The sequence below is a fragment of the Rissa tridactyla genome, chromosome 1, assembly GCF_028500815.1.
Source record: "Rissa tridactyla isolate bRisTri1 chromosome 1, bRisTri1.patW.cur.20221130, whole genome shotgun sequence".
Taxonomy (NCBI): Eukaryota; Metazoa; Chordata; class Aves; order Charadriiformes; family Laridae; genus Rissa; species Rissa tridactyla.
The window spans coordinates 74,632,667-74,654,742 of NC_071466.1; the positions used below are offsets into that span (position 1 = coordinate 74,632,667).

Below are 22,076 nucleotides of genomic sequence, written 5' to 3' on the forward strand. Positions count from 1 at the left end.
AAAAACATAGAGAAAACCTTAGTACTCTTATAAAAAAACCCAGAGTGAGCCCTGGTAAAGTCCAGGTTCTAGTGAAGCCAATTTCAAAACTCCATTACCGAAAGTTGAGGCTAAAATGTCATGTTTTTCTCAAATACTAATTATTTCAGTGCTAATAAGTAGTCTTACAATGACGGGAACTCGTGGGAGTTGGCAGACACTGCAGGTAGCTCGACGTTATAGTCACTGTCTGCAGTTGTGTGCTACTGGGCTGCTGTAGGGTCTTCCATGTGTGGCGACAGCCTGAGGTGCCTGGTCTCTGAGATGTGATAGCCTGTTTTGCTACGCAATAGGTGACGTTTCAGTGACGAAGCAGGCAGCATTAGGCCTGCAGTTGTGCAGCTGGCGGCAAGAGGCTGCTGAGGCCAGCAGTGGTGCTGCTCGGGGCTAACTACTGTAAAATCACTGTTTTTCCCTTTCAGTCCCAGCAGGAGTGAAAGCAAAAAGTGATGCGTATTAGCTTTGAGTCACAAATAGGAACGGCACTGGTAGAAATTCCACACTGTTAAACCCAAACAATGTCTAGGAGAACAATGCTCCTAGAGTGAGGCCTGGTGAGGCCACACCTCGAGTACTGTGGGGCCCCTCACCACAAAATAGACATTGAGGTGCTGGAGTGGGTCGAGAGAAGGGCAATGAAGCTGGTGAGGGGTCTGGAGCACAAGTCTCATGAGGAGCGGCTGAGGGAGCTGGGGTTGTTCAGCCTGGAGAAAAGGAGGCTGAGGGGAGACCTTATCGCTCTCTGCAACTACCTGAAAGGAGGCTGTAGCCAGGTGGGGGTCGGTCTCTTCTCCCAAGTAACAGGCGATAGGACAAGAGGAAACAGCCCCAAGTTGCACCAGGGGAGGTTTAGACTGGGTAGTAGGAAAAATTTTTACACTGAAAGGGTTGTTAAGCATTGGAACAGGCTGCTCCTGGAAGTGGTTGAGGCACCATCCCTGGAGGTATTTAAAAGACTGGCAGACATAGAGCTTAGAGATACGGTTTAGTGATGGTTTTTGTCAGAGTTAGGTTGATGGTTGGACCAGATGATCTGAAAGATCCCTTCCAACCTAGGCGATTCTATGATTCTGTAATTCTAACACTGAAAAAAGCAGTAGGCAGCCACTTTAAAGTCCCCTGGGGATGAACTCCATGTTGAAGGAAAGCTACCGAGGCCTTACAGGAGGTGTTAGAGTGGAAAATATGCTTCCCGTAATTGTGTATTTGCACACCAGAGTAGTCCTGACCAGCGAGGAATAAACTTCTGAGCTTGCTGGAACAGATGGCAGAGCCTCCACTGACTTCATTTCGTGTTGGATGGCTCCAGAAAAGAAAGGAATGTAGGCTTAGCTCTATGTTTATCAAACGTATGTCATATTACTAGGAAGAGGACAATTTGCTGCATTGTTTCCTGATGTAGTGGTGGAAAGAATCAGATGGGGGGAAGTCTGCTGGAGGCTGCATGGAATTCTTAAAAAAACCCTTGTTTTGCAGAACCCATTCACTGTGTGAGGATGCGTCTTCAGAACTGCAGAGAGTCATTTCTGTGGAGGGAAGACACCTATCTGAATCCCAGACGAGCTCCTTCACGGGCAGGGGAGCAATGGCAAGGTAATGTGCTAACTAATACCATTTCCAGTGTTAAGTTTAGCTTGTTGAAAGAGACTGATCACAATTTGGAGGCAAAATAAAAAGAACCATCACTTTCCAAAGAAAATGGATGGAGTCCATCTGAAGAAAGTCTATGAAAAGTAACAGAAGCAGCTTTTGATGTTGATTCTGAACTCATCGCTTACTCATTGCTAATAAAAACCTTAGAATCCTAGAGATGCTGAATGACCTCACATAAATTAGTCAGAATACAAAAAAGTAAATTTTTTTCCCATTATCTGATCTGAAAACATATTGAATGCTGAGGAAATGCATGAAGTTAAGACAGACTGTAAAGTAAATGATCAAGTGTTTGGTTCTGGCTGATAGCTGATGCAATGTTTGCTTCCTATCAAATAAGACATAATGATTTCCCTTGCTGGTAGATTGCTCTGGCAAGTGAGGAGACAGAGGCTCTCGTGTCAGGAGTTTCTCTCAGTTTTTAGAATTCAGTTATGTTTATAATGGATTAGGAACCTTAGTCAGCAAAATTGAAGTCAACCGTTTGCTTAAGTCATTTACTTTACTGGGACTTAAACGTAAATGTAAAGTGGAGCTTCAAAAATTTGTTGTGTCTGCTTTAAATATTTCAGGCTGAGGCTGCATAGCTCTGTCTTCAGATACCATTGTTACACACAGTACCGATCATAGTCAGTTTAAGCATAGTGAATTTCAAAGAGCAAAGAAAAAAATTATTTTAAACTAGAGTAATTGAAAGAGTGTTGTTTACACTTCAGCTTTTTGGTTGGTGGAGAATAAACTTGCATTTCCCTGTTTGGTTGTCAGATAGTGACACCACTGCGTGTAGATGACAAAGCCTGCAAGAAGTTGGTTTTAGGTGGAAAACTTTTATACGTGTGTGTTTTATGTAAAAATAAAGTACATGAATATATAAACCCATATTGAGAACTTCCTTTTTAATCTTTGTTTATAGTGTTCTTTACCCTTTTTAAGAATAGTTTGAATTACATGTGTGTAGTTACAGTTACTTATGATCTGAGTATACAAGGAAGCCAGTTGTGAAAACACGAATGCTTAGCAATTTAAATATTATGGTAACATAACTTGCCTCTTGAATGCAAATTCTCAAGGACCTAAGACAACAGCATTTGATGGACTTCACTGAGTATCTTACTTCAAGATGTAAAGGACAAAAGAGTGAAAATAATATAGCATGGCAGAAATCAGAAAATTCTATTTCTTTGTTCAAATAGAGAGGCTCTCAATCTTACTTGGTAAAATCTGTTTGCTCCTTAACTAACGGGTCTCATCAAAATGCTTTATTTTCTAACATAAGTAAGAACATCCATATTAGTAGTTTTCCATACCACTCCTTACACGAAAGCTTGAGTTCTGCTCTGGCAAAGAGAAAAATTCTGTAGCTTAATTTTATGCAGTGTTTTCTGAATAGAGTGAGGAATCTATTAAATATTTTCAGACTTTATGTGGAGCTTTTATTTTCTTTTGTGTTCCTGGTACGTTTTAAATTCTCTTAATTGTTGTCAATTGTACGTGATTTATATGATGCTCTCTTGGTGTAGCGTTAAAGAACTAGAAATATCTTTTTTCTAATTTCTGATATGTGATATTATTCCTGCCTTTTTTGTCCTTTTTATTTCAGGGTAAGAGAACCTAGGCAAGATCTATGAGGAATTGTAGTTAGGCCCTTGAGAATGTAATTAAGAGGCAGATGTACTTTACCATAAGATTTAAATTGTTCGTATCAACCTCTTTGTGGATTCTGAGCATATGTAATGCTAGCCGATGCAGAGAGAACATAAAGAGCTTTCCTTGAGTAGCCCAAGGTCTCTGTAAGAAGTTAAGCATTGTTCAGGATTATGCTGTTTTCGAGGCCAATTATGGGAAACCTGAATTAACACCACTTTTGTCCAAACTGGACTGCTGATAGGAAATAGTACAATATATTGTGTGGGTAATAAAAAATTTTGTAGATTTCAGTCTCCATTATTTTCAATTTTTCAGAAAAATGTTTCCCTTTGAACTTTGACAGAAAACATTGTAAGGATTCGTAATATGAATTAGTGGGTAGAGAAAATGACACATAGTGATACAGTGATAAATTAATTACGTTGTCATGACTTTTTGCTTATCTCATTTCAGTGCTCTGCTAGAAATTTAGGATGAGGAAATAGCGCTTCCTATGCAGTAGGCAGGTTTATATGTGACAGGGAATTACTATGCCTACAGACAGACCCCTTAAAATCATGGGGAAAGTGGCTGAATTTTTATCATTCCTTATTTCAAAGTCCATCCTCCTTCACCGACTGTTCAGCTTTTGTTTCTAATGTGTGTACCAGCCTGGATGCACATGGAAGTGTGTGAGCATGTGATCCTGTGAGTGTTTTGTATCTCCTAATTCTGTCAGTGCATGGATTCCCCCATTATCACATAACATCAGAAGTTTGTCAGAAGTCAACTGCCCCACCCCAACCACTTGGTTTGCCCCTACTTGTCAAGAATATTCTTCTGTTCCTCCTGTGGTGCTGATACAGTGGATTAGGAACTGATGTGTGAGATGCTTCCCTGACGCACTGCAAAATGTGATGTATGAAACTGTGGGAGGTGACTGGGTTCACACAGTTAATCCATCAAGTTTAATGTTGTGGCAGGTGGAGAAGTGGAGAAAAAATCCTCCTGGGCTACTCTTTGTGGGGATGATTTAAACCATCTGATGTTCTTTTCTGGTTCAGTCGATGTTGTGTGTCTGTTCCATGCAGGCTGTCACGATTTGTCGTATCTGTGAGGTCATGGGCCACAAGACATTTGCGCCATGAAGACCAAAGACCTGATTCTTTCCTAGAACGTATCCGAGGGCCAGAGCTCATAGAAGTGTCCACTAGGCAAAGTAACATCCGCTCCTTTCTAGGTGTCCGTGAGCGGCCTGGGGGAGTAAACAGGTAAGAAGATGTGTTTATAATTTAAACGAAGACGACTGAGGTTATGGCATTTTCTTGGTGATTAGGCTGTAAGTTTTATTTTAAGAAGTGGGTAAGGAGCTTAGCATGGGAGATGAACAGAGTATCTAATGCTGCCTAGAAATCTTCACATAACTGAAGTATTACGGCTTTCAGCAGATTTTCTCTTTCCCCCTCAAACATGCTGTGGCAAACATGTTGAAGTAAAGCATTTTGATTGTGCTGCTTCAGGCAGAAGTGTTTCTCAGAACTGGAATTTTATCATATGCTACCTGTGCAACGTGATGTTGCTAAACTCTTCTCTACTGAGGGTGAATGCAATTTCTATTTTGGTAATCTAGGATAACGCTAGTTGTGGCTTTTCAGGACAGTAATGTTATGCACATTATCTGCGAGTGTTAGGAAACTCCAAACAAGCAGTTGTGCAAAGTGTGTCATTGCTTTTTTATACCTACTCAGGAGTTCAGCTGCTAACATTACAGAAGGCTTCTGATGCCTGGTGAATGAGAAAATCTTTTGGCTGCTGACTTAACTTACTAGCACATACTCAGTCTTTGTATGGAAGGCAGGTTCAGTCTTATCTTAAATTTTTTCCAATAAAACAACAGAGGCTTGCAAAAGAAACCTTTATGTGTTTACAGTCTTTTGACTTGATGAGTTATTATTACTTTATAAATACATGGTACAGTGTTTTAAGTCTTTTGACTTGATGAATTATTATTACTTTATAAATACATGGTACAGTGTTTTAAATTTCACTCCAGCTAAAAGAGGAAAATGAAGTCCCAAGACAAAAGTTTACTTTCTGTTTGGCATTAGGCTTTGAAGCATAGACTCCCATGGTTAAAGATTGGTAGGTAAACAAGTAATAAGTTGATTTGTTTCAAAATCTCAACTAATGGTACAGATTGAAGCAAGAAGCTTTTAAGGGCTGAGCATTATACAGGTTACCTTGGTTTGTTGTGGTCCAGCACAGCCTCACTATCTAGCCTTATTATCTTCACTTGATCTACTCCTTAGAAATTCAGCTCAAAAGCACATTTTGTTGAATTAGACAGACTGTTGTCTGATTTCTCAGACGTCTGGATCAGTAGCAACTGCAGATTCGAAGTAATTAGAGAGGACAACATTGATCCTGGGCCAACAAACCTCTATATAAGGCTATTAGAAGAAGTGAATTTGGGAGCATCCATCCTTGCCTTTGCAGTTTTACACTGTTGCAACTCCCAGTTCTTCTACTGTGAAGGCTTAATTCTGCAGCAATGGTAGGTATGCTTGTTACTTATCCACAAGCCTTGACACTGCATCTGTGGAGAAGACTTGAAAGGATTGAAGAAAGCTTAAAATAGTAACCAAATTATTACCGGGCTAAAAATAGTGAGATGCATGTTGCCATGCACTAATATGCCCGAGAACAAGCTTCAGACATCAGATGTGGTCACAAATGTGTATGCCAAGCACATGGGAAAAAGAAACTAGTGCCTTGAAAGAGTTATGCAATGAGGCTTATCACTGCAGTCAAAGCTGACCTTCTTAATCTTATCAGAGCATATGTGAGAAGGTAGTAAGTCAGTCCGTCATGTCGGTAAACACGTGTATGAAATACCAACAGTCTTTAAACTCTTTAATGTGTTTTATTTAACTTGCTGCAGTCACTGGCCCTTGGCCAGGTTTAACGTCAACTATAGCAACAACACCAACGAAGAGTAAGTACTGATAACTTCCAAACACCTTTCTACTAGTAGCTCCTTCTCTTTTTCCCTTTCCAGCCTAGTGACATTTGTAGTGTAAACTCCTTATCTCTTCCTAAGCCTTTCCTAAGAATATAGTTTAATTATAAAGAAAGATCTTGTTGTCTTAGTATGAAAAGCATCCTTCGTGCTCCCTATGGACTTCTTTTTGTGCCTTACCTCTCAAGGAGTGAATTTGATTAAGCATTTAGTCCCTGCCTCCTCTAGTTCAGCTGGCTGATTTTACTGCATTGACGATTTATTAATTCTTCAGTTTTTAAATGAGAGTCACATATTAATTTTTTAATAGTGATTTTCCTCTTTTAACATACTAGTCCCTTTTTGCAAATCAAGTGCCCCAAAAATTTCAGGTTGTCAAATGAGAAGTGCCACGGCTCAGGGTACCAAGAAAACACTCGTGCACAGTCTAAATGAAAACTAACCATCCTTTAAAAATGTGTGTTTCGGTTCAGAAGATATTGTTGATGTAGCTGTAGAGAGAGTGACAGGCAACGTAGTGAGGCTTGCATTGCAACAGAAGCTCTGACAGAAGCTGTCCTTTGAAGTCTGTTTTATATATTTGACAAGATATTTCACAGTGTTACACCAAAGAGAAATCTCTTGAAAAGGTGAAGAGCTCCTGTAATTTAAAATCACCCAACACCAGTGTTTGTTGCATGTCTTAGACCACAGCTATCTGAGGACATGTCTGCTCTGTAGTATCCAGCTGCAGATCTGTTCTCACGCATGATGATAGTTAATTTTTTTCATTGCTTTCCAGATGAAAACAAAAATTAAAAATAATCAGGACAGTTTCTGATTATTTCAGAAATACTTTCAGGAAACTCTCTTTTTTCCCCCTCCAAATAGCTCTATCACGGGCTAGCTCAAACTGTACATTTTAAATGATGCTGCAAAACCTTTGTGCACATACCTGGACAAGAGGTCTTCCTGCTCCTAAAGCAACTTTTTGGTTTGGTTTGCATAACTTCTATTAAAAAGGAAAATCAGTGTGCAGTCAACAGTGACAGAAATGTGCAGAATTTTATTTAGACTGGATGCTAAAAGCCTGGAGCCTAGCCTGCTAGTCAGGGCCCAAAGGACCGATTAGGATGGAAATACTGCTTTCTTACTCTCTTTCTGACAATGACTCATGTACCTCGGGCAAAACTTTTATCCTTCCAATGTTTCATTATTTTTAAGTGAAGACAACACCTGTCTGCCTGCCTGCCTGACAGCCTGAAACACACTTGATTCGCAAAGTACTTGGCAGATGAGGAATGCAAATATTTGACTCATTCAAAGAGTACGACAGTGTTTTTATAGGGGCTGATGAAGACATGTTTTCTAAGTCTCTTCAGACTTAGAGCATGCTCCTTTGAATGTGCTGGAAACACAAAATGGATGCCACTGTTTTGCTGTCAAAGAGGACAGGCACAAACAACTGTTTATTAGTTACTGGATTCCAGTTTACTCAGTAGCGCTGAGAAGCTTTGGGGTTTTCATTATGTTAAAGACCTAAGAGTGCCTGTCCTTGGGGAGCTGTAGGTGATGCTTTCAAGTCTTTGATTACGGCCAGCCTTTTCTGCTGAGTGACTTCCACTGTCAGACTACAAGTAGGTGGGAGTATGAGAAGTTGGGAGTTACCACAATAGAGAGGTGAACAGAGACCACAGAAATAGAAGAATCTCACTTATGAAAGATACCTGTAGTTGACAGATGAGTTTGTAGGAGATGTCAGGCCAGAGAAAAAGAAGTTTTGGCATTAGATGTTGTGTGAAAGGATGGGTTTTCTTCTCTTTTTTAAAACAAAACATAGGACGAAGTTGGAATTGTCAAATGTTCCCTCCGAAGTTCACCACCACTGAGACTTTTTGATTGATTCTCTATCTCAACCTACTTTTCTGTGCATAACAGCATCCACAAATGTACAGTGGCCCTACCCTTTGAGAATTATGTTTACTCACAATTCTTCCTTTCTGGTAAGAAAGCCAGACATCTGAGGTATTGAAGAGCTATGTTAATGTTAACAACAGCAACTGTGAATTGGCCTTTAGATCGGTCACCATGCATAGAAATGTGCAGTGAAATCCTGACATGTTTTTTAAATATGAAGGAGTTTTCAGGGCAGATTTGAAAGAGAAGCCATAAAAGCCCAGGGAGGTCAGTGGCAGAGGAATAAATACTTGAGCGGCAGTTCCCACTGCTGTGTAGAAATCAGACTTGGGAAATGAAAAACTTTCTTTGAGTTTAGATGCATGTATAAATAGAAAATCAGTCAACCCAAAGGTTCTTTTCTTCTCCAGTTATGCTCCCTTGCAGTGTATAATTTTAAAGGTTTCGGTGTTGTTGGTCAGCTTGGTAGATATTGGTTGGCCAGCTTGGTAGGGCATGGAGGGGTGTAAGATCTCAGCATTTTTTAGCAAACAAGTCTGGGCTTTTGCAAATTACACTCTGGTGCTGCATCACTATGGAACTATCTAAGGGAAAGAATTGGAACAGGTGCTCATTGCTGATAAGTGAAAACTCCCACTACCTTAAAATTGGTGACTGTTGTCTTCGCCCTTGGAGTGCTTCTTTCTCTCTGTAACACATTTATAGACAGGACTGCCATTCACAGCGTAGACTTTTTCTGATCTGAGTAATACGAGCAAGTATACATGAAAAGCACAAGTGAGCTTGTGCTTACTAAACTTTTTATCTGTTTGTTCAAATTCTGTAAGCAGCACTTTTTCAACGGTTATTACATATTCTGTCTCTGCTGTGTGATGTTTCTGTCGTTGAACTAATTTGTCCTTTCTTGACACCAGTGCAAGAGAAGAATCAGACCCAGTCTTGGCAGTTCAGAGGAGAGCACATAGCTCCCATGGGAGTAGGAGTCCATGGCCTTCATCCAAACCAGACCTTATGTGTGGAGAGTTATGTTTATATATGCGTTATCCACATACAGGGTAGCGTCAGGAACAGTTAGGCTTTTCTGTCTAACCAGTGGGGACACTTTCTGCTCCAAGGAATAAAGAAATTTCAAATACAAAAGAGGGAGATCTCAGATGATGCATTTTCTGCTTGTACAAATGTGTGCTGTTCTTCAGCTTACATGATTTTTGACCAATGCACATAGCAAATTTAGCTCTAAGATTAAGTATTGACAGAATCTTAGGAAAGATGTTAACTTTCTGCATTTTGGAAGACGATGCATAAGTCAACATAGCTCAAGACTCTTCTGTTTAGACAAACCTAAGAATGGGGGGAGTCAGATTCATCTTTATGTCTGGCATATCGCATTCTAGTGAGCTAAAGGCTGAACATACTTGAACTGTGTGAAAATCCATATCAGGAATTAAATCTTGCAGCTTGAGTCTGTACTGCATACTATGGAATGGTAGGATATAATTATGTTAAATAGTCTGTATTTTGCTTTATTGCATGAAAAGCAATTAACAAACATGGGGATAATCATGATTCCATTAAGTCTAGGCAGAATTCCCATTGATTTTAGCAAGGATGGAACGTCATGCTTAATGCTTAGCCTTTGAATGCTGTGGCAATTGAATACAGGCAGAGCAACGTGGGCATGGTTCCTCTGACCAAACACCTGCATCTGAACTAGGCAACACCATCCTTCCTTTACAGTTGATGGAAAGAAAAAAATGCTTTTAGGGCACAAGTCGTCTTGTAGATGTGGACTATGGACTTGATATGGACTATCTTGTAGATACAGTAGGTCTCTACTGTAGAGATCTAAAATAGGTTGGCTTAATCATGTTGACTAAAGCATTTATAAAATGACTACTCTGTGGTTAAATGAGACACACCTCTTTTCTCTACATTTGCTGCTTTTGTTCAGACATTGACTGGGATCCTTCTCCAAGGCAATTGTTGAAGCCAGAGGTAATTAATTAATTATAGCTATGTTGGTTTTAAAGAACCATGAGAATAAATTCAGCCTCATTTCATTTAATTACTGCTAAAGCTTCAGACAGTCAGTGTGAGGTTTTGGATGTGCAAAGAATGTTGACAGTTTGTTAAGCCGTTTCAAGTTCTATTATCATTTGAAAGATTTTGTTTTAAATGCCTGAGTTCTAAAGAATGAAACAAACCGGAAGCATTCGACTAAAATCAGCCCGGTACACTGATGTCTGAAAAGGTCAAGAAAGTATGAGTGACTAATGCACAGAATCAGCCAGCTGGTTACCTGATGTGATAGTGTGGTGGCATCAGTTTGAGAGGCCTCAGCCTGTAAACCATTTTTACCAGTTGGATCCCTGTCCTGCTCTGCCTAGGAGTCTAGTCTAGTTTCCTGTACCTCAACATCCACCCTCTCTCTCCCTTAACTGCTAGAATATTGGTAATATTGCTAAGCCTTACATTATGTTGTACAGCAAAAAGGAAGAAAAGAAAGAGGTTAAAGAGGAGAAAAAAGAGGAAAAGAAGGAGGAAAAGAAGGAGGAAAAGAAAGAGGAAAAGAAAGAGGAAAAGAAAGAGGAAAAGAAAGATGACAAAAAAGATGACAAAAAAGATGATAAAAAAAAAGAAGAGTAAGTATAAAGAACGAATGTGTGCTTGTAACACACCTCCTACACTACAAAGCATGGTGTGGCATTTCATCGTACCACTTCCACGACAATTACTGTTCTGTAGGCTGCAGAATGTTAGCTTGTCAAATCTTTAATATGTTTTTCCATTTCAAAATGTGCAACTGCTCAACAAACTTGTTGCATCTTTAAGACCTGTGTTAAGACCTGTGTTTACACCTGTCACAAACAGCTTCCCAGGTCAGTAAAAGGGAATTCAGCTAGCTCTGGTCACTTTGATTTGCTGTTGAAGATCACTTTTTTACTATGAGGGCATTTTAGGATTGCAGCCTGCTTTGCAGATCCGCAGGGGCTTTTCATTATTCCAGAATGTCCATAAAAATTCAGAGCAGATGAATGAAAAGTCTGGTTTGGACAAAGAACAAAAATCTTACATGTAGAAAATCAGACATTTACTGATAAGTTTAACTTACACACTGACTAGCATATTTAATTACTTAATATGGTTAAGTTCATTACTAGTGATCAATAAAGTTTCCTTCTGCTGATTAGGAGATGCTGTATTTCTGCAACAAAATGGGATTATTTGAATGCTTTTGACAGCAATGCATCCTACTCTTGTTTTGTTCCCCCAAAGCTGACCGAAACATAGTACAATTTAGTATTACCAGTCATTGATTGAGAGCAGCCCTGAGGAGAAGGACTTGGGGGTGCTGGTGGATGAGAAGCTCAATGTGAGCTGGCAATGTGCACTTGCAGCCCAGAAGGTCAGCTGTACCCTGGGCTGCATCAAAAGAAGCGTGGCCAGCAGGTCAAGGGAGGCTGATTCTGCCCCTCCACTCTGCTCTGGTGAGACCCCACCTGGAGTACTGCGTCCAGCTCTGGAGTTCTCAGCACGAGAAGGACATGGAGCTGTTGGAGTGGGTTCAGAGGAGGGCTGTGAAGATGATCAGAGGTCTGGAGCACCTCTCCTATGAGGACAGGCTGAGAGAGTTGGGGTTGTTCGGCCTGGAGAAGAGAAGGCTCCGAGGAGACCTTATAGCGGCCTTCCAGTACCTGAAGGGGGCCTTACAAGAAAGCTGTGGAGGGGCTGTTTGCAAGGGCATGTAGTGATAGGAAGACAGGTAATGGCTTCAAACTGGAAGATGGTAGATTTAGTTTAGATATCAGGAAGAAATTTTTCACTATGAGTGTGGTGAGACACTGGAACAGGTTGCCCAGGGAAGTTGTGGCTGCCCCATCCCTGGAAGTGTTCAAGGCCAGGCTGGATGGGGCTTTGAGCAGCCTGGTCTAGTGAGAGGTGTCCCTGCCATGGCAGGGGGGTTGGAACTAGATGATCTTTAAGGTCCCTTCCAACTCTTAAGCATTCTATGATTAAAAATAACAATGATAGCAGATAAAAGGAGAATGCATTTGAGTGGACTTCACAGTTCAGGAATATGTTAATATACTGTAATTTATATGTAATATACTGTAAGTTTATATGTATGTATATGGTGGCATGTGCTATGTAGGCATGGGCACATGTAGTTAAGAATCTCTTCCAAACAGAATCTGCTTGATCTCAAGGTCTTGACTTTCTTATTCAGAGCTTTGTTTGATTAGAAAGCCTTTGTTCTTAGGATTCTCTTTCAGCTTCAATTACTATGTAGAGAGAACCTGAGCTTTGCAGTAGCCTAAAGCGTTTTAAAAGATTTCAGCAAAGAAAATAAATGTTTTAATGTTTAGAAGGTAGTGTACTCTGTCATATGAAGACCATATTTCATGGTCACCAGTTTTGAGATGGTGACCAATTTTTTAGAAGAAATGGCTCAAAACCTGTTGTGAAGATGGCAAGGGAAATACTTTTTAGATTAAAGCTGTTTCCTTTACTAACCACTATCAACTGGACATTCATCTGACAGCAGGGATAATGCCAGAAATACACTCAAATATGAAATAAATTATCACTACATTTTAATATATTTACATTCTTGGAGATGGGGAGAAGTCACACAAATACGTGTCCAAGCATTGCCCGCTCACATATTCCCCACACTATTATACAGTTCACGCTATCACCTGTTACTGTTGGAATAACTTCTGCAGTGTGGCCCTCACAATCCATGAGTACGTATTTCCTCTGATTACATACACTGTGCCTAATTGCTACCTGTTCCTTATCAGCCATTTCTTGTGCTGGGGAAAGGGCACTTCTGAGCATGCTCTGTGTGTGCCATTAGCCATGCTATTCTTTAAATCTTTAAATTCCAGGCCTGTACACTTCGTTTAGCATCTCATTGTTGAGGCCTAGGGAGCCAGGACTGTAAATGTGTGAAATTTGGTTTTACATAATAATACATGTTTTAGTTCTAGTCATACACTAGATGTTTGTATGCACACAGTCTTACTTGTGTAAACAGGTATTTGATTACGTATGTGTTTTACTTGTTTAAATGTGTGCTCCTACAGTCATTTCCACAATAGGATTTGCCAAAACCATCAAAATTAATCTGCAAAGGAAGGCTCTTTCTCTAGCAATGGACCGTAGCCTTCTAGCTGGAATAAGAAACATTTAATGTTTTACTGTTTTTAAATGGGCATTATATGCAGAAAGGGTGTGTGTGGTTTTCAGCCTGGGCAATGTGAATGTATCTGGTTTTCTTTCCACTCCTACTTTTTCCAAAGTTGGGTCAAGCAAATAAATGGAGCGTGTCAGATGGTATGAAGCTAATATTTGGTATTTCATCTGGAGCTGCTTGCATGGAAACTTTCTCTTAGGCAGCTGTGAGATGAGCAGCCTCCAGAAGAGGGAGATCCAGTGGGTCACTTCATTACATTTCCAGTGTAAATATGCACATTCTACTTTCCAGGAAGAAAAAAGAGATCTTTGTGATAGATCCTTCAAGCAATACTTACTACAACTGGCTGACCATAATTGCAGCACCCGTGTTCTATAACTGGTGTATGATAGTGTGCAGGTATGAATTTAAGTTCATAATAACTTTAGGTTTCAAATTTAATGTCTTTATTATGTTTCCTACGTAAATCATCCTTGTATATCCCTGCAGTATTTTTTGAGTGGCTTACCTAGACGATTTACAGTTCATATACCCTTAGGGTTATATGCTGTACGTACCACTGGGAACAGATGGCCAATGTTTCTTTTTATCTTTTTTGTCTTAAATATAGTTTGTTGTGACTTGCAACGAGCGTCCCCCTGAGCTCTGGCTGTGGCTTTTGTGTGCCACCTACTGGCGAGCTGCAGAGATGTGCCTTGGGCACTGCAGGCTCAGTAAACCACTGCTGGAGAGAGGTCTTCCTATCACCCAGTAGAGAGCAGAAGGGAGAGGTGTGGGCAGTCTTGGGTCATCTTAAAATAATATCATGCATCTATAGATGCTTCAACGGCAGGAGGATTTTACTCGAGTATCTATTTTCCCTTGTAAAATGTGGAAATCGGTTTTAGTCAAAGTAATGGAGGGCTGTGGAAATGGTTCACCGTGTCAGGCTCGGTCAGATGGCAGGGAGAGATGAGGATGGCTTGCCACTCAGAAACAAATCTTGTATTTGGGAATTATCTTAATAGAGATGTGTATCCCATTAAATTTGAGGCATGTTTAATTGTAGGGATATGTGTATTCCTCCATAAGTACACTTGTGTGGCATATATGTGTTTGAGTTTTGCTCCTGGCCTAAACACCCTTGAATTCTGAGAGATCCTAGTGTCTGTTTAGCCATAGCTCTAGCGTGCAGATGTCTAGGCATGGAGATAGGCTGCCCTTAATTTTTCAGTGCCAGTAATGTGCACTAACATGCTGCTAGGACTCACAAATACTCTGCTTATGCAGTTGGTGTAAATTTTTTTCTTTTTTTTTTGTACCTTTGTATCTTTAGAGCCTGCTTTGATGAGCTACAAGTTGAGCATATCAAATTATGGCTGTTCTTGGATTATGGCTCTGATATCATCTATATTCTTGACATGTTTGTCAGATTCAGGACAGGTGAGTTTTACGGTGTTTTCAGATACAGCATGAATGTAAAGGCTGGAAATAGAAATTCCCCTGTGGGGTCTGACCGGTGTAGTGTCCTGACTTCATCAGAGCCCAACAGTGGAGGCTTTGGGAAGATGAAGTGTCTGATCACCTTGGATTGTTTTAAGGCTGGACATCCTAACACCTGCACTTCCTTTGTTTCTGAATTTAATTCTATCAGTACTTAGTAGGCATGTCGAACGCTGACTGAATAGTCACTGTAACAGACTGTGTGGGGAAGGGAGAATAAGGCACTTTGCATGTCATGATCACTCTGTGCATGATATGTTCCTTGTGTTCATTAGAGTGGGCAAGAAACCAACTGCACCCCACAAGTGCTGCTTTCTTAGCCAAGTTGTGCAGCATCCTCCTCAGAAGTGATTACTGAGTTGGTCGGGTGCAAGATCTGGCACCCATCTCAGTGTCCAGTCTGAGATGCCCTCCGCCTGGAATGGGCACTGCTGCCCCTGTGCCACCAGCTGTGTGTCCTGCAGTCTCTGGGAGGTCCTGGTGGGTCTCACACTGCCTGGTGGTGGCATAGGGTTAACCCAGGAGGGTGGTGGTGTGGCATTAACCCAGGCACCTCTGCTTAGGTCCTGCCTTCCTGAGGGAAGTGTGAACCTAAAGGATGTGTGAGGACCATGCCAGGTCATGTGTGAAGTGGTTCTCTTCAGCGTCTGTCCCTGTTTCTGTAGTCCAGACAGGCTGAGAAGATTTCATATTTGAATGTTCCCAGCTGATACAGATTCTAGCCTTAAAGGGATATCTGTTTAAAACTAAACAAGGTCATAACATAAGCCTAAGCAATGACATACAGTGATCCATACCATTAAATTGCTACAATTCGTCCTTGATGTACTTTGGTGTGTGCACTCTGGTCTGTGCCAGCTGGCACTCTCTCAGGCAGCATCTGGGCACAGCTGGAAGGACAGCAGAGGTTGGGTGGTGTTCATGGTGTCATTTTTGGAGGGATATGGGAGAACTTACATGTGAATAGAAGCTGTCATGGTAGCTGGTCTCAGGGCCAGAAAACGTTTCCTGGCTTGTTGTATTTACTTGTATGGACCCAGGCCCAAAATGTCCCTTGAAAGGGTCCAAAACCACACTGATCATTATAAAAATGAGCATTCTTTTAAATCTTTGATTTTTACCTTTTCTGGGTTTTTTTTTTGTTTGTTTGTTTGTTTTTGTTTTTTTTCTTTAAATCATGCTGACAGTTTGACATTAGTTACGGCTTGTGACAAGTTGTAAACATAATTACAAGACAGAGGCTAAAAATGCTGTCACATTGGGAAGCACACAATTCCTGGCAAGCCAAATTCTTAAACTTAGCAAGTACCTTGTTTAACAGGAAAGTCCATTCCAGATAGCAGCCTAAATCACAAGACTGGTGTATTTGGGGTGGGGCAGGAGGGAGCTTCTTTGTGTAGTTAAAATGTCAACTGTGCCAACTACATTTCTCTTCTGCAATTACAGCTGCTGTTGTAATGCGAAGGAACCAAGCAGAAATTGGGCATGTCCAGGGAATGCAAGTTATAAAATTTCCATGGGCTGTCCTGCTAGTGATTGTACAGCTGTTAAAGCGTGGTTAGAAGGTCGGCTTTGCAGGCCTGGATTGGAACTGCAGAATTGCCGCAGAGATCTCCTGAACGCTTCAGTGCAGGTGTCAGCTGCAGTTTCATACACTCAGATAAGGATGTCACTTCCTTTAGGTGCTGAAATCTTTGTCAACTCTCTTAACAACCCCTCCTGGCTCTGCCTGTCCCTGATGCCTTTTCCTGTAAGTCTTCGAGGTCCATCTGCCCTGGGGACAGAGGTCCTGGAAGCCTTTGGGGAAGAGCGTGACTCCCTGCTGTCTAAGGGCAGAGACTGGCTTTGAACTGGGATCTAGGTAGCCCCACAGCTACAATGATCCACATCAGCTTCTCCATGGGGCATTCCTGTCTAGCTGCAGGGCCAGTTTCACTGTATTTCACCTATTTGGCGACTGTGCGCTGTGAAGGAGAAAAGATTGCTGTCTCTCAGCAGCTGGTTGTGTTTAGCATACCCTGCGTTGTGATGCTTTCAAAAGGTTTTACTGTAGGACTTCAGTTCTGTGAGGGGACAAAAAAAAACTGAGGAGTTTTTACCTCCCTTCAGGAGGAAGGTGTTTTCAAAGTTATTTTTAATAAATGTGAGTCGGAAATTCATCGGCCTGTCCAACTTTTCTGTTTGGTTGCATAACTCTGTTAATAAGGGCGTATTTGACCAGCTTTTTCAACAGTTTTCTGGGAGGTTACACATTCATAGCACAGGAGCTGCTTCCATTTGTAGTCACCATCAGTTTGCAGATCCCCGAAGACAGATACACACGAGGCAACTGTACGGACAGGCACACGTTCCAGAAATGCAGCTGTGCTGTGTAGGGCACAAAGAAATGCAGCTTGGTCTTCCTCAGGAGATGCTTCCCTGAGAAAGCTGCTCCTTGTAGATTGCTAAGGGATTAGCAAAATGTGCTCATCCCTGAGGCACAGGTAATGTTTGGCTTTTCTCTCAGTGGACTTTTCCTCCTGACTGGGCCTAGTGGGCAGGCAGTTGGACGTCTCCACTTGAAATTGCAGCAAGGATTTTGCAGTGCAAAGGCTGTTCCCTGCAGAACACTTTCAATGCCTTCAGAGCTTTCAGAGGTACAAACCAGCACCGCAGCTGTACTGCTCAGCCTGCCTTTCTATGAGAGCTCTTACACAGATGCAGTTTACTTTGAGGTCTCTTACCGCAGTTTACGTCTTATCATATTTTTTTGAAATCTAATACTTTCCAAAGTATTTTGAATGAAGAAATACTAATGTACAAAATTCTGCTTAGTAGCTCTGTCACTAGAAACACAAAAAAATGGCAAACCATTTTCCCCAAATGAAAAGGAAAATCCTGTTAGCTTTAGCATTGGACACAAGAGGAAAAGCATGGCTCGGGAGGGGGTGGAAACTGGATTTCTTTTTCTCAAGGGTATCTATATTGTTAAGAAGAAGTTTCCAACAATCCATTATACCTACTTATTCTTGATATTTATTTAAAAATATTTCACTCCAATTTTATACACAATTGCTTAACATTTGCTTAATGTTTGTTATGACTCATGCCAATGATTCATGAAAAATGAGACATTTGAATCTCCCCTTTCTTTTTGCAAAGATATCTAAAAGAAAAAGATACAGCTGTCTCAGAATAGAGTGGAAAACTGCAGGGAGCACTGTGGTAATAATAGAGTCATTGCTCTTTGTCATTATATATCAGCTTTGAAACCTAATTGAAATATTTAAATTTGCAATTAAATATTTTTCATTAAATGAACCCCTAGTGTATCAATGTCTGTATGCATAATAGTACAAATGTTAATGTTGTCAGGTATCTGAAATGTGAGTCACTCAGTACTGTTGATGGTATTTTTATTCTGACAAGTAAAATATGTATTTTTATTCTTTGAAGGCTTCCTTGAACAAGGCTTGCTAGTTCATGATGAAAAGAAATTACGAGATCATTATACCAAAACTATGCAGTTCAGACTGGATGTGCTGTCTCTTCTGCCAACAGACCTGGCATATTTCAAGCTTGGTTTAAACTACCCTGAGCTGCGATTTAACCGCTTGCTGAGGATTGCTCGGCTGTTTGAGTTTTTTGACCGTACTGAAACCAGGACAAATTATCCAAACATGTTTCGTATTGGAAATCTTGTCTTATACATTCTTATCATCATCCACTGGAATGCGTGTATATACTTTGCGATTTCGAAGGTCATCGGATTTGGAACCGATTCTTGGGTCTACCCCAACGTGTCCATTCCAGAATATGGGCGCCTGTCTAGAAAGTACATTTACAGTCTGTACTGGTCAACGCTCACGCTGACAACCATTGGAGAAACACCTCCTCCGGTGAAAGATGAAGAGTATCTCTTTGTGGTCATTGACTTTCTGGTGGGTGTGCTAATCTTCGCTACCATTGTCGGTAACGTGGGCTCCATGATTTCCAACATGAATGCCTCCAGGGCAGAGTTCCAGGCCAAAGTGGATTCCATTAAACAGTACATGCATTTCCGAAAAGTGACTAAGGATTTGGAAGCCAGGGTTATTAAGTGGTTTGATTACCTCTGGACCAACAAGAAAACGGTGGACGAGAAGGAAGTTCTCAAAAATCTGCCTGACAAGTTGAAGGCTGAAATTGCCATCAATGTCCATTTGGACACACTGAAGAAAGTGCGTATATTCCAGGATTGTGAGGCTGGACTTCTCATTGAGCTGGTGCTGAAACTGAAACCGACGGTCTTCAGTCCTGGGGACTACATTTGCAAAAAGGGAGACATTGGGAGAGAAATGTACATTATTAAAGAGGGAAAACTGGCTGTGGTGGCGGATGATGGCATAACCCAATTTGTAGTCCTAAGCGATGGCAGCTACTTTGGTGAAATCAGCATCCTAAACATCAAAGGTAGCAAATCTGGCAACAGGAGGACAGCCAACATAAGGAGTATTGGTTATTCTGATCTGTTCTGCTTGTCTAAAGATGACTTAATGGAAGCCCTCACAGAATATCCAGAAGCCAAAAAAGCTCTGGAAGAGAAAGGGCGACAAATTCTGATGAAAGACAATTTAATAGATGAGGAAGCAGCAAAAGCAGGAGCTGACCCAAAAGACTTGGAAGAAAAAGTAGAAAGACTTGAAACAGCTCTGGATACTCTGCAGACTAGGTTTGCAAGGCTCTTGGCAGAATACACCTCCTCTCAACAAAAGGTGAAGCAGAGACTTGCCAAAGTAGAAACCCGAGTGAAAAAATATGGTAGTGGCACCTTATCAATTGCAGAAGCAGATGCTGAAAAACCTGAGGAGGAGAAAAAGTAGTAATGGAGTATTTACGTTTCCTTATTTATTGGAGAAGGTTGAAGCCTGTGAAAGCCATAAATATATGTAAATATGTGTGTGCATACATAGACATGATTATTTTTATATGAACTCAAGAGAATGGTTTTTAGCATTTTTAACTGAAGCAGTATTTTCTTGTAAATAGAATATTGTCACCTTCTTCTTAGGGGGGGATTTGGTCTGGCATTTGGGTACTTTTTTGTACTGGGAGTGGATTTCTTACAAGTCATGCTCAGGACGTCTGTTGTGTATGGTACGTATAGGTCTTGACACGTTGTCTGTTCCCATGCGTGTTGCGTTCAGAAGGCATTGTACCTAAAGTACAAGAGATTGGGGTTTTTTTAAGGGCTTAAAAAAATAGTGATAGGATACATGCTTTATGTCGCTACCTTAGTAGCTGAGTAAGTGCATGGAGGCACATCTGGGCTTCTCAAAATCTTTGTTCTTTCACAGCAAAGCATCTGCGCAAAAAGTTGGGCTACCACTAAGCAGCAGCACATACCTTACCTCTGCGGTGTGTCCCCGCACGTGTATGAAGTAGCCGTGCATCCAGATGCTTTAGTCTGATGCTTTCTAATGAGCTGGGCTCTGCACAAAGGACCGTGCTGACAGAGTAGCAGTGCTCATTCACCTCCTTTCTTGCGTGGTCTGCAACAGCCTTTGCTGCTCTGCCGCTGCTTCGCTTGGGGAGAGAATGGGAGATCCTCCTTTTTTTTTTTCTTTTTGTATTCCCTCTCAGCAAGTGGGCAGTCCTCGAGGGAGGCTGCCAAGAAACTGCACGAGCTGCAGGCAGAGACAGCCTGTTCCTCCCAGCTTTGCCCCCCAGCAGGGTCTCTGCAAAGCAGGGAGAACAAGCCGTGTGTTGCAGTCTTTTCTGCTACTAGGCCTGTGTTTTCTTCCTCTTTATTTCATTTGCTGATGCCTGCTCCGCCTCCTTACGCTATTTAGTGCCAGCTTTTCTCTGAAGTAGTCGTCTCAGTGCCATGTTTCCATTAGTTAGGGAGAACGAAGGCCGCATTTGCTCTGGTTCTGCTGGTAGGAGCCTCATTGTGCTGGTTGCTTTTCTCCTCGCTGCAGAGTAGTTGTCTCTGCCAATGGTCTGGCCCTGAGGTGAATGCACAGGTCAGGTCCACTCAGCCTGCCGTCATATTCAGGGCAAAACGGTACTGAGGAGGTTTCTTGCTCTGTCACATTGCAACCTCAGGATTTGCCTCTTGCACAGCCCTCTTAGCCTTCTCCACACCAGTGCTTCCAGTTTCTTTCCAGGCTTCTCTCCCTCCCACCGAGCGGATTTCGCTAATATTCTCCCACTGGGAAGATACTAGTTTTCATTCTTTTGCTGTACAGTATTTTTCTGCCATGTAGCTTTCCCTGCATTACTTTCATCCTCCAGCACCCCACTGACTTCAAAAGAGCATGGAGTAGCAGAGGCTGTGCAGCATCTACGGCATGGGGGCTGGATCCTCCAGCGGCACTAGATATTACCACGGGCAGTGCTCTGCCTTTTAGGTGTCCTCAGCCCTGACTTAGGAGCCCTAACAGCATGTGGGCACGGGTGACCTGTTGGAAAATTGGTGAGGAACCCGATGACAAGAGGGTGGTTTAACCAGATGGTAGTGAAATGAAAAGAGGAGGTTGCTTTGCTAAACTGAGTACAACCACTCAGGGTAAGCACTCGTCTCTGGGCAAGCAGATGTCCCCCTCCTATGGACACTTTTGAGCCTGGTGAGAGAGACAAATCTGTCAGCGACTAAGGAACGGGGCTTTGCCAGCAACACTGGCAAAGGGACCACCAGGTAGTAGATGTCCACACATGGTCCATGTCTAAACTCGTGTTATCATCAGCCTAGAAGCCAACTAGGCTTAGATATCTACTGTAGGCTGGGCTTAACCTTTATTATCAAGATTTCCACTGAGTATAACGAGGGCTTTGGCAAGTAGCTGAGACTGTATGCAGCCAGCAGAGTTTGGGAGCTTTGGTTCTTCAGATGAATCTCGTCCTTGTTTTCTCCAAGGGCTTGAGGCAAATGGGGGAGGTAAGAGAGGCTGCTTTTGGCAGGGTGGAGTGCCTAGTGCCCTCAATCCCGCACTGAGGAAGGCAGCAGGGTGGAGGTGGAGCTGGGTGCTGGCTAGTCGCAGTGTTCCACAGATGGTCTCAGGCTGCTGAACTTGCAGCTCTCACCTTGTAGCAGCGGCAGGTACCGCACTGGCCTGTGGCTGATGTTCAGTGGTGTGGTATTCAAACACCTTATGTGGTAGGGGTTTCGTACTTATTGTCATGTTCTACATCAGTCATCAT

At 41.8% G+C, this 22,076-nt stretch overlaps 1 protein-coding gene across 1 annotated transcript in view; it reads left to right on the forward strand.

Annotated features, from left to right (window-relative positions):
• Window positions 1–20,774, forward strand: part of CNGA3 (cyclic nucleotide gated channel subunit alpha 3) — a 35,738-nt gene extending 14,964 nt beyond the window's left edge. Inside the window, exons 3-9 of the mRNA XM_054188195.1 lie at window positions 1,516–1,632; window positions 4,410–4,589; window positions 6,260–6,313; window positions 10,720–10,875; window positions 13,725–13,832; window positions 14,749–14,855; window positions 18,351–20,774. Of these exons, the coding sequence (XP_054044170.1) occupies window positions 1,516–1,632; window positions 4,410–4,589; window positions 6,260–6,313; window positions 10,720–10,875; window positions 13,725–13,832; window positions 14,749–14,855; window positions 18,351–19,756 (2,128 nt within the window). The 3' untranslated portion in view covers window positions 19,757–20,774. The remainder of the gene's footprint in view (window positions 1–1,515; window positions 1,633–4,409; window positions 4,590–6,259; window positions 6,314–10,719; window positions 10,876–13,724; window positions 13,833–14,748; window positions 14,856–18,350) is intronic.
• The last annotated feature ends 1,302 nt before the right edge of the window (window positions 20,775–22,076 follow it).